General features: G+C 47.8%; 1 protein-coding gene across 2 annotated transcripts in view; it reads right to left on the bottom strand.

The window, feature by feature from the left end:
* CIT (citron rho-interacting serine/threonine kinase) overlaps window positions 1-11,743 on the bottom strand; it is a 70,417-nt gene that overhangs the window by 1,262 nt on the left and 57,412 nt on the right. For both annotated transcript variants that reach the window (XM_010134992.1, XM_010134990.1), the window contains 14 exons: window positions 11,509-11,646; window positions 11,051-11,231; window positions 10,752-10,843; window positions 10,090-10,194; window positions 9,063-9,232; window positions 8,054-8,134; window positions 7,724-7,859; window positions 6,537-6,676; window positions 5,618-5,710; window positions 3,313-3,421; window positions 3,059-3,187; window positions 2,194-2,274; window positions 1,507-1,585; window positions 1,211-1,393 (listed from right to left, as the gene is read on the bottom strand). In XM_010134992.1, the coding sequence (XP_010133294.1) occupies window positions 1,211-1,393; window positions 1,507-1,585; window positions 2,194-2,274; window positions 3,059-3,187; window positions 3,313-3,421; window positions 5,618-5,710; window positions 6,537-6,676; window positions 7,724-7,859; window positions 8,054-8,134; window positions 9,063-9,232; window positions 10,090-10,194; window positions 10,752-10,843; window positions 11,051-11,231; window positions 11,509-11,646 (1,717 nt within the window). The remainder of the gene's footprint in view (window positions 1-1,210; window positions 1,394-1,506; window positions 1,586-2,193; window positions 2,275-3,058; window positions 3,188-3,312; window positions 3,422-5,617; window positions 5,711-6,536; window positions 6,677-7,723; window positions 7,860-8,053; window positions 8,135-9,062; window positions 9,233-10,089; window positions 10,195-10,751; window positions 10,844-11,050; window positions 11,232-11,508; window positions 11,647-11,743) is intronic.

Raw genomic sequence — 11,743 nt, forward strand, 5'->3', positions numbered from 1 at the left:
CTCGAATACTGTGTCCAGTTTTGGGCCCCTCACTTCAAGAAGGATGTTGAGGTGCTGGAGCGGGTTCAGAGAAGGGCAACGAAGCTGGTGAAGGGTTTGACGAGCAGCTGCGGGAACTGGGAATGTTTAGTCTAGAGAAGAGGAGGCTCAGGGGAGACCTTATCGCTCTCTACAACTACCTGGAAGGAGGTTGTGGGGAGGTGGGGGTCGGTCTCTCCTCCCATGTTAAGAATGACAGGACGAGAGGGAATGGCCTCAAGCTGCACCAAGGGAAATCTAGGTTGGGTATCAGGAAAAATTTCTTTACAAAGAGGGTTGTGAAGCGTTGGAACAGGCTACTCAGGGCAGTGGTGGAGTCGCCATCTCTGGAGGTGTGTAAAAGCCATGTGGATGTGGTGCTGAGGGACATGGTTTAGGGACCCTGGCAGTGCAGGGGGAACAGTTGGGCTTGATGATCTTAAAGGCCTTTGCCACCCAGATGGTTCTATGATAGCTGCACAGGCGTCACCTCAGCCCCAGGGAAGCGCCTCAGTGACCTGCCAGTGTAAGTTACGCCTGTGGGACAGGCCAGGAAGGTGCCCATTTTCATTCACCTCAGCAGAGTAACTTCTCCATGTAAAAGGACACTAAAATTCGATACCTGCCTTTTCACTGCAAAACGTTCAGTAGCTCCAGGATGATCAGGTTAGGATGAGCTACAAGCCTCAATTCTCCATTTCCAGTGCACAGTGGCACCAGCCATCCCAGGATCAATCACCTGTCAGCAGCAGGGCAGTTCTGACCAGAACCACATCACTTCTCAGCCTCCCCGCGCTGTCTCCCTATGGCGCGCTCACTACTTAAGGGGAAGGGGCTCTTCCTCTAGAGACTGTTGCAGTCAATCGATGCGTAGTGTCTTATCAGTGGCATCTCAGCTCACCAAGCTCTGGAGTCACAGCTCTGTCACAACATGAGAGTAAACCCGCTGAAGATCGCAAAGCACTTTTGTGGGGAGGTTACCCACATACTCTAGAGTTAATGTTTCTGTGCTGCTGGGCTTTCAGACATCATGGCTCTACTCTGTGTTCCACTCCAGCACGGCAGAAACTGGCTCATGCCAGACTCTTAAGAATGGAACAAGTAAGGGCGTCCCACAGCACTGGGGAGAGAATGAGGAGCAAAGTTTGCTCACGAGGTGTACAGGGACTGTAACACGCTGACTTCATCCTACCTGCGTGTAGCAGAAGATCCTCTGTGGTGCTGCTCATTGTTGGTCTCCTTCACTAGATTGCCCTTGCAGCAGATCACCCTTAATTTGTCTTGGTAGGAGGAGGCCAAGTAGATCGCTCCGGATGAAATTGCAGGCCCCAGGTACCGCGGGTTTGGTATCTCCAGGTGGGCTCGTGCAGGAGTTCTGGGCAAAACGGCAAGAAAAAGTCTTTCCAATGGCCGCACTGTACCTTTTCCTGGCAAGTCTCTGTTCTTGCAGCACACGCGGCTCAAAGCAGTGAAAAGAGAACAACTTACCCCAGGGAAGCCCGTGCCTGAATCTCAATCACTTCAAGGGAATTGAAGTGGGTCACGAACAGATAGGGCTCCCTGTAGGCTGAGGGAGCACCACAAAGGCAGGAAAAACAAAACAAAATCCTCTATTAAAAACTTCTACAAAGCACCAGTGAGCACCAGAGCGCCTCACAGCCCCTTGGGAAAGCACAGGGAATCTGTGTCTGTAATAAGACGCTAATTACTAAGGAAGGAGAGGCAAGCGGAGAGAGCTGTTGCTTTGAAACTATCTGTGTCTCAAGGATTTTACTAACCAAAGCATCAGGAAAAAGGCACTAAACCCCAGCTATTAACTGACCCCAATGCCATCAGGCGGTGCAGAAGGCCTGAGGGAGCCCCTCTGACATTACATATTCTTGCCTGTTTCAGAAACTTCCAAGCACCATTAAAAATTCCACTGACCAGTTCAATCACTGTCGGACAGGAAGGAAATAGAACTTTGGTTTAGTTTTGCTCCAATTGTTTATTCTACCGAAGGTTTGTCATTTGGATTCATAATAATCTTAAACCGTGGGAAGATCCCCAGTTTCTGGGAGAACTGGGAGAGGGAAGGGGGAACGGCAGCGCTGAGCAAAGAACAGCTGTTCCCAGAGGGACACTTCCCACTTTCAACCATTTCCATGATCCAAGTGAATGTCTCTCAACACCTACCAAAAGCCAAGGGCAAGCGATTCCACTTCAGGTCATCTGTCCTACTGCGTCTTCCATAGGAATCCACAAAGACCCCAAACTCTGCCAAGAAAAGCAATGGCCTGTCCTGAGCATGCGCCCCAATTTTGTTCATTCATTTCTTTTTGGAGGGACAAGGGGCAATTGCCACCAGGCCTCTTGGCAGGGACAGGGTGCCGTGAACTGCTCTGGCACGGTCTGGCTTGATGTTGCAGTGCTTTCAGTGCCAAAAGGTACTGCCCTTCTAGGTCCCTCTGTGCCCGTCAAGGTAAGAGTATCATTTAATCTGCAGTGGGGAAGACTCTGAGACTCGGCTGTTACCCACCCAAAGTGCTAGTGGGGTTTCGGGGACTTCCTGGACGTTCCCATGACACTCTCCTAGAGGGCCAACAAAAACAGCTATACGGAAAAATAACAACCCTCTTCTTTCACCACAAGTCTCGTCTGTCTGCATGGAAACCAGACAAGGGAGGCCAAGTTTGAAAACCCCAAAACATTTCATCAATCAATCAGGACAGGCAAACGGAACAGGCACTGCCCTCCCCTCCCTGCAGGCAGACACCTACACGTGGTAGCTGATCCCCAGGCACGGAGAATGGTGAAGCCAGAAGGAAGCGGACCAAGAGCAGCTCAGCAGGCTGGATCCTGGGAGTCCTACTGTATAAACCCCCCAGCCACAGCTCCGCCAGGGCTCCCAGGCTCAGTCTTCAGCAACGCTTCAGTACAAGCTACTAGAAAGTCACCCCTGCTCAGCTCTCTCCTGTCAGCAGTACTCAGGTGCCTTCTGACGGGTCACATACCAAGGAGAGCAGCTGTAGTGCTCCATCGGCACCATACCCTTGCTTACCGTGGAAACACAGCAGGTACTCCTCCCTCTGCCCCGCGGGGTTCACCTGGATGATACTGACGGGAAAACTGTTGGTGGAAGCAGCAAACACAGCAGAGGCCAAAGTGTGGTCATTTTTGTCCAGAAACTCTGCAGAGAGAATGGAGAAAAACAGCTTGATCAGCACCAACTTTATTTCCTAAACTGCTTTAGAAAAGCCCCACCAGGAGAATCTGTGGAGCCGCGTGGGCTGTTCCTCAGGAGACATCTCCTACCCTCCAGCGTGTACTGCTTCATCTCGATTTCATAGAACTTGTTGGTTCCAATGATGATGCTGTAAGTGGTCAGATGGATGCAGCTGCAAGGCTCAGAGGTTTCGATCTCCTGGAAAAGAGGGAAGTACGGACCCATATTAGTTCCCTGCAGCTGTTTACAGATTTTGCTTATTCTGGAAGCTTATGTATTGCCCCATTTAGCTTTATAAAAGGCAGCGATGGCAATCTCAAAGTCCCCAAGTCTCTCAGAAGCGGATGGAAGAGGACTCTTGCTGGAAGAAAGAGTTCGGTTTTGTTGGAAGCGATGCTTGCTTGAACACAGGCTTGCATTATCAGCTCCGCTCCAGGTGCTAACCCTGGTATGAACCTCTTCCTTCTGGAAGATATTCTTCTGCTCTGTAGCTCGGTTTGCTGCAGCAGCTGGGAAAGGTTCCCCACTTAAACCAGGGCACAGCCACGCCAGACTGCCCCTCTGAACGGTGCCTGGAGGAGACAGAAGACCAGAATGGAGCCGTTGAGGTTAAATGACAGGCTTGTCACTAGGAAGTCTATCAGAAAACTGCCCCAGCTCCAGAGCAGCTGCACTAGGGTCTAGACGTCACCAGAAAAGTCTGCTAGAAAGGCAGACAGAAGGTCCTCAGACAACTGCAGCAGGACTGACCCCAGTCAAGTCCCAGACTCTTTATAATCCACGGAGCAAAACTTGTCACTTTGCAAGGCCATCACTGGGACTCAGTCCCAGCAGAAAGAATCAGCGCCCCCAAGCAGCTCTGCCGTTGAACAGTTTGGAAATTGGCCTGACGGCTCCTTAAGCAAAAGGAAGACAAACATAGACAATCTTTCTTTCTTCTTCCTGCCACATAACACAGATCTGTTGTCACCAAGTCCTGCACTGTGACTGAACGGCTGGGATAGCTCTGCGGGTTAGCCCGGCACAATACACAGGTCCCCAGATCTTCTGAGGACAAGATTCCTTGCATAATTCCCAGTCTATCTGGAAGTTTAGTTGCCAGAAGAGCATATTCTGGGCTCACTGCCATCTTGTTAGGATCTAAATTCAGTTGTCTGGATCAGTGCAGAGAAGGCAAACCAGCCTTCTGAAGCACGCCTTTGCATGTTTTGCATGTCAGGCCTAGTCAAGGCACGTGGCGCTGTGGAGGTGCACAGCACACCAACAGTGGACGGTGACTGCGCGTCCTCAGTGTTTCCTGCTGGCTGCTGCTCCTTTGTGAGCAAGAGCTGGTATCAGCTACAGCGCTCCTACACGTTTCAGGTTCGCTGGCATCCGCATTGTTTGTGCCAAGATCTTCTCCAGCAGGCGTGTCTTCACCTCCGAGGAGGCCAGCGTCTGAATCACCGTGCAGCCGCGGCTGCCTTACAGCAGTGCCTGCGTGGCACTCGACAGGAACAAAAGCCTCGGTCGAGCTGTAACTTGAACCGGTGCCGTCAGAGTCACCTGCAGAAGCTCACAGGCAAATGCAGTTTGACCTACCATCCCTTACCCTGTGAACTGGAGAGGAGGAGAGTTCCTGGGTGCCAGCGCATTTCAAGGCAGGCAGTGTTTAACTCTGTTCTGAGAAGAGGTCTCTGTCTGGGGGTTGTTTTTTTTCTGGCTGTGTATGAGCATATAAAATTTATTCATGAAAATTCATTGGACTCGTCTTTGCGAGGACATCAGATGGTTGGATGCTCGGACTGTTCTGCCTGCAGCTGGCTGTGTGAAGGAGGGTTGCAGTGGTTGTGCTTTTCATACCCACGCGTGGCGGGATGAAGCAGTACGGGTACCAGTTCCATACAGGACTGGTGCTGCAGGGAGCCAGGTTACATACCGAGCAGATGCACACACAGCCACGCCAGATCGTAGCTCACTGCCTCGCTTGCTGGCCAGGAGAAAGTACACGTATGTCAGTATGGGAGCAGCTGCCCCTGATGTTCACCAGTACAGTAAACAAACCGGAGATCCACTGCTTCCCTCATCGTAAAGAGAAGACATTTGTCACGGATTTCTCCAGAGACAACAGAACACTGCTGGAGAATTATGGAGAAAGCTGCGTTGGGGTAAATAAACCAGGTACGATTACAGCTGAGTCCAGCATCTCAAAAATCACAGTTCTCTTCTGATCTCTCCAAATATGCCAACTCCCATCAAAGGGAACTGCTGCCTACTCCCATTTCAGCCAGCACACGCTGCAGTTTGTTACCGCTGTAGCTGGCAAACGAGTGTTCTTATGCATGCAGACAGGTTCAAGATGTTCGCTCTTGGAGCACCATCACCTCAGCTGCCGAAGGCCGCTCCTCAGCTTACCTTTCTGATACAGAACTTGCTCAGGCTTTCGTTGTACCGCAGAACCACCACTTTGTTGGGCATGGCTGCGCAGATACAAAGGCTGTTCTCAACCTGTAAGGCAGATGACAGGCAGAGGTCAGGATGGTGAGAGTCAGTGCCAGTGCTGAGCGCACGCAGCAGATCTGAGTAGCTCTTGCCACAAAAAGAACTTGGCAGAGATAAGCAAGTACATTGTTAACAGGGGAGCTATTGTGAGTTAGTGAAATGATGAAAAGCCTCTTCCCATTCTCAGAAAAGAATGTGAATTTCAACTGCTTCTATCATCTCTTTTATACTGAAAGAAGCTAATTCAAAATTAGAAGGTTTTCCACAGAAAAATGTTTCACTAAAAGGGATATGAGACTGAAATAGGTTAAGCCTGTCTATAACCCTGAAACTGCTATTTAAACAGCACTGTAGACGAATGACGGTCCGTTTGTTAGCAGCGTGGTCCAGAAGTAACTGTTAATGAGAATTTTTGCGGTGGCTAGATGGCCCGTGCTAACGGGGGCATTGACAAATACTAAGAGTTTCCATGTAACGCAAACACCTGAGTGGATTTGCCAGCCAGGAAACTGTTGCAAGACAGTCAAGAAGAAACAGTGCTGGCATTCACTAATATAAATCTCAAAACTGAAGTCAGCAGTGCGGAGGCCGTTAACGAAGCGATGCTGTATTTCTGACTGTGCAGCAGTTGAGGCTTTACCATCGTGTCATCCTGACTGAATTTATTGCTGTTAGTGGTAGAACCTCCATACTGCCACCAGCTCAGCCTCTCTGGAGCCCCACTATACTCTTATTCTTTTAAGATAAACCATTTTAACCAAGAATATAGACCTTGGATTTGCTCAGTGCAGTCTGAAGGGTGGTTTGGGGGCATGGGGGAGCTGTATCCTACCTTGCCAGCAGCAAAAAGGTGACATCCTTTGACAGCCTCAAAGACATTGGGTGAAACATCAGGCTGGGCTGGGAGGTGAGACTGGGCTAGAGATTGCTTCACTTTCTTTACATCCACAAGACACAGAGCCCTTTCTTCTCCTGGAAACACAAATGGTTATGTTCCGTCAAGGGAAAACTCCCCATTCCCTACCAAAGTCTGTTCTGTTACCTAAGCAGCAGCTCATCGTTACAGGCTGTTACCGTGGTAACAGTCACAAGGTACCACGTAGAATTCATTCCCTGTTATTCCTGTTAGAAGTGAAGCAGAAAACTTACAAAAACCCAACCCCTCGGCCAGCAATGAATCCACTGGGAGAAAACTATCCTCTCCACGATTATTCGTGTCGCTCAGGTCTAGTAGATCACAGGAACAGTGGCCTCATCAGGACCCTTCAGAATTAGCCAGGAACTTTTATTCCACCCTTTGGAACTCGTTAAAGTAAAAGGTGCTTTAGCCTCCCTGGGCCAACAGACCCAGCAATGGATTTCCAAGAAGTGCCCTAATAAACTGCATTATAGGCCGAGCCAATTCCTCTCGCAGTGCAGCGATACAGTGGCAGCCTTCTCCTAACTTCGTGTGAGAGTCTCTTCTTCCAGTTGCTTTTTTCCCTACCACCCTGAAACAGGTAAGGGATGGACAGCTTAAATCTTTACAAGGGGGGAAATGCAGAACAAACAGAACAAGAGAATTTGTTTTTCATTCCCTATAAATGTCATATAGGCACTTGGTAATTCGGGGGCTTTCAGATGAAGAAACACCCTAATGTGCAACATGCCTATATCAGTGTAGGAAGGGTTATCTCTGGAAAACCACAGATGGAGAGATTAAAGCTGCTGGTCCTCTCATAAGGGAATCTTAAAGCATGGAAGAAGTCTTGGTTTTGGTTTGGATTAGTGTTTAAGGCAAGAGAAGTTAAGAGTTGTTGACCCTAGGCCACAGTGAGCACACCACGGTGCCCAAATGGCGGATGACATTAAAAGAAAGGTCATGTAGTGATTAGGAAGAGATATGCTCACTGAGCAGCTCAGCACTTTTTAAATTGAATCTAAAATGACGACTAACCCCTAAACTGGAAATGCTTTGTCTCTGGTTCCTCCCTCCGCGTGTATTCACCGTAGGACAAATGGTAATGTGTAGTCCCCTACCTGCTATCATGAGGAGCTTCTCCAGGTCCTTGATGAGGTGAATTTGGAAGACAGCACCCATTCCCGGGATGTGCGTTAAGGAATTCTTCAGTACATTCAGGGCATAGAGACCTTCCTCTGCACCCACCAGCACTACCTGCAGTGATAACAGGGGAAAAAAAATGGCACTGCAGGAGCCAAGAGCTCCAAGAGCAAACCTGGACGATACTGTTCACCAGAGAAGAGAAAAAACAAACCAGCAAACAAGTACAGAACTACCCACAAGGCCACTAAAATACCATTTCCATGAGGAAACTCCCAGCACCCGCCAGGCCCAGACATTGTCATTACCTGGTCACTGAAGGGCATCGTGCAATTTATGTCCAGACGGTCTTCACCCTCTAGCTTCAGCAGGGAGTTTCCGAGCAATTTCTGCAAATGACAAAAATATTTTGTTGTTGTTGAGTTAATCTTTGTCTTTTCCTCTATTAGTAGTTTAACAGTGTAAGATCATCATTTCAGACAGGCAAAAACTTGGCACAGATTTTCTCAGTGTAAAGTTGCAGGGAAAAAAGTAAACTTCTGTCTCCCTGAAACAGTCAGGCAAAGCGATCAGAATTAACCAAACTCAGCCAGAACCCGTTATGGTCCCTACCCTTCCCACTTCCCCAGCCGCCTGCAGTGGAGCAGTGAAACCGCCCTGGGGGAAGGATTAGAAAGAAGTCCAGATGTTGGTGGGAGCGCGTATTTTTCTCAGAGACACCAGGAATGCTGGCAAGAGAAAAGGGCTCCCTTCCTGCCAGTCGGGTACTCCCCAGAGCTACAGCTGTGATATGCAATGCCGTAGAATCAAACCTCCCTTTATCAGAAAAGAGGGTTATTGGTGCAACAGTGGTGGAAAAGGCCATCCCCATCCAAACCCAGTCAGGAATGAAACCCAGACTAGAACACACACACATGCCACCCCCAAGAAACAAAGAAGCCCATAAGAAGGGAGAGGGGGGAGCTTTTTGCTTGTTTCCTTCCTTCTTTCCTTTTGGGTTTGCCCATTCCACGTGGTACAGTAGCAGATTAGATTTAAACCACCTCCTAACTGCTCTTTCTCCCTTCTCTGTTAGCTGGAATTAGAGACATCATTTGCGGATCCTTACTGCACTCCCCAAGTCTAAAGGGCGGCATCATAATATAAAGCATCAGTCTCATAGTGAGCTCGTTCCTGGTACTCACATTGTACCTCAGGAGGCAGAAGCAAAACTTACCTTCAGTTAAACCTCAGCATGTCAAATACTGAAAAAATATTTTTCAAAAACTCTGCTCCCTCCCAGAATATTTTATTATTAAATGAAACTTTTATACTCACAGCATCAGCCTCAGCTTTTTCTCTGGAAACTCTCCCACCTGCCACTATTGATTCCAGTGCTGTGACCCAGCGCTGTTTGTCAGGGAAGCTGGGTGCTAACAGGTAGAGTGTTCTACCAGGCCAGCAAGTGGTGTGTGGATGAGACTCCAATTTTAGGATATATGGCACATCTGAGATGTTATATAGATAGAATAAGATTTAGATTAGTTTTTGGAATACTGTCAGTGGACTTAAAATCAACACCTTTCAGCCTCATTGGAGAGAAGTTGTATTTATCATGACGCGTTACCACAGCAATTTACACATAGGCTTCTCCTTTACAGCTCCTGCCCAGACTAGCTACTTCGTGCTACCTATCAATCAGCTGGACGCACAGCCTGTCCTTACCAGCACAGGTTCTGCCTTGCCCTCCATTCAAAAGAGAGAGAAAGGCCATTGCGGAAAAAAGCACAAAAACAGCCACTTGACTAAAGTTTCCCTGTACTGTTCAAGAAAAATCTGTAAAAATTGGTTATGGAAACCTTTGTTTTTAACAATCTGTATCCTTTAATGTTGAAGTCAAGACATACACAATCTTTTCATCAGATCTATTCAATACATACAAATCGAAACAACAACATTTTTTCATCATAAGAGACTACACAGCCCGCAGTGTTTCTAAATTAATGACCTTCTGGTTAGAGCACAGTGGTGGCACCAGTTATGACACTTCACACTTGATAGAGAGCATCGAGAGAAGAAATTTAAATAAACCGAGTGATTTTAAGTATGTCACAAAACTCTTAAAATTTACTTCCATTTGGCTTGATGATTATATTAGTCGCAGTTCAACTACCATGACAGAAGCAGCAGCCTGTGCAACTAATCTAGAGGACTGATCTATTCACCTAGCTCAGAGCGAGGGAACCTCAGGATTACAGTTACAGAATGAACGTGAAAGGGAGAAACTTGTGCTCAGCCAAACGGAAAGCCAGCTGCTGGCAGGCCAGATGAAATCCCTTTGACCTCATCTACGTAAGATTCTCACCTGTCTTTGCTGTATTGGTAAGCTCAGTAGCTCCTACAGCTCCATGAACAGTGACATCACCATCAGGCAGGCAGAGCTCAAACTCCTCCAGAGGCCTCTGTCCAGCTGCGGGGAGGCAGATGAGGAAAGGACAAACAAGTAAGCAGCAAGAAAATGACTGTGATAGCAAAATGAAGTGGGTGCGTGCTGGATGTGTCACACTGGGCCGTGATGACATACCAGCTAATACAGCTGTTACAGATCTAGAAAAAAAGCCATGCTGCCTTCTTCCAGAAGATTTACCTATAGTGGGTATGGCCACAGCAAACAGTAACAATCTTTGAGCCTTTCAACTCGCCAAACAATATCTGGGGATTAAAAAAAAAAAAAAAAAGTTCTTCCTAGAAATGCTAATTTACCTTCTCTTGCTTCTGCATCGTAAATGAGCACTTTCGTTCCTTCCAGGACAATATACTTCCTGTCCCAGCCCTGCTGCCCACGTTTATTATTCCTGAAGAAAATAAGCACAAAGCCATGTTGGATTTTCTGCGTGGATTCTGAATAAAGCGAGCATGCAACTACTAGAGAGATGAGTTTCAGTGGCAGGGAGTAATTGCGATGGAGGTGTGCTGATGGTCACACTGGATGTCCAGGATAAGTTCTTCCTAGAAATGCTAATTTACCTTCTCTTGCTTCTGCATCGTAAATGAGCACTTTCGTTCCTTCCAGGACAATATACTTCCTGTCCCAGCCCTGCTGCCCACGTTTATTATTCCTGAAGAAAATAAGCACAAAGCCATGTTGGATTTTCTGCGTGGATTCTGAATAAAGCGAGCATGCAACTACTAGAGAGATGAGTTTCAGTGGCAGGGAGTAATTGCGATGGAGGTGTGCTGATGGTCACACTGGATGTCCAGGATAAGACCAGGAGCGGTTCCAGATACTTCAGCCCCTGATCGAGCACCGAGAGTTGGGTTTATACCTTGGCACTTTCATCCATCCTTCGAGACGCAGGCTGCTGCTCGGCTCCTTCAGCTGCAGGCCGGGAGAGTTCATCTTGTCCCGGCAGAACGCTTCAGAGAAGTGCGTGGCATATTCCATTGGCAGTCCACAAGTAGCTGGCAAGCAAGCTGAGCATTTTGGGTGACACATAACCTGGCATTCTGACAACAGGACAGGGAAAAACTTCTGTTAAATGACAAAAAAAATCATGATACAGCTGCCTCAACTTCTAATGCACAATCCCCAGCTTCTCCAAGAACCTCCTTCTACTCTAAACCAGCAGATGTTTCCTAACGTAGAATGGTTGCACCAGTGAGTTTCAACGTCGTCTTACTTGGTCCTTTCTTCAGCTCTCACTGCAAATGTGTTCTACACAGCTGATGCTTTTCCATTCTACCGTCCAGTTTGTCTGTGTTCACGCACACGCTTTGTTCTTACCGAGACATTTAGACGCTTGCCGTCCAAAGTGCACGGTATCCAGACACACTGCACATTTCGTGGCTCTCATATTTAGCCCCACGTTAAAACGATGTGGGATGTTGTGATGCATTCGCTCTTTCAGGCGTCGGCTGTATTCTGGAAGGACAACATTTATTATCAGGATGAAAACTAAACTAAGTTTTGGCATTTTCATGCCGAAGCAATAAAAAGTGTCTATGTATCTCTACCAAAG

The sequence above is a fragment of the Buceros rhinoceros genome, unplaced genomic scaffold, assembly GCF_000710305.1.
Source record: "Buceros rhinoceros silvestris isolate BGI_N320 unplaced genomic scaffold, ASM71030v1 scaffold9324, whole genome shotgun sequence".
In the NCBI taxonomy this organism is placed as follows: Eukaryota; Metazoa; Chordata; class Aves; order Bucerotiformes; family Bucerotidae; genus Buceros; species Buceros rhinoceros.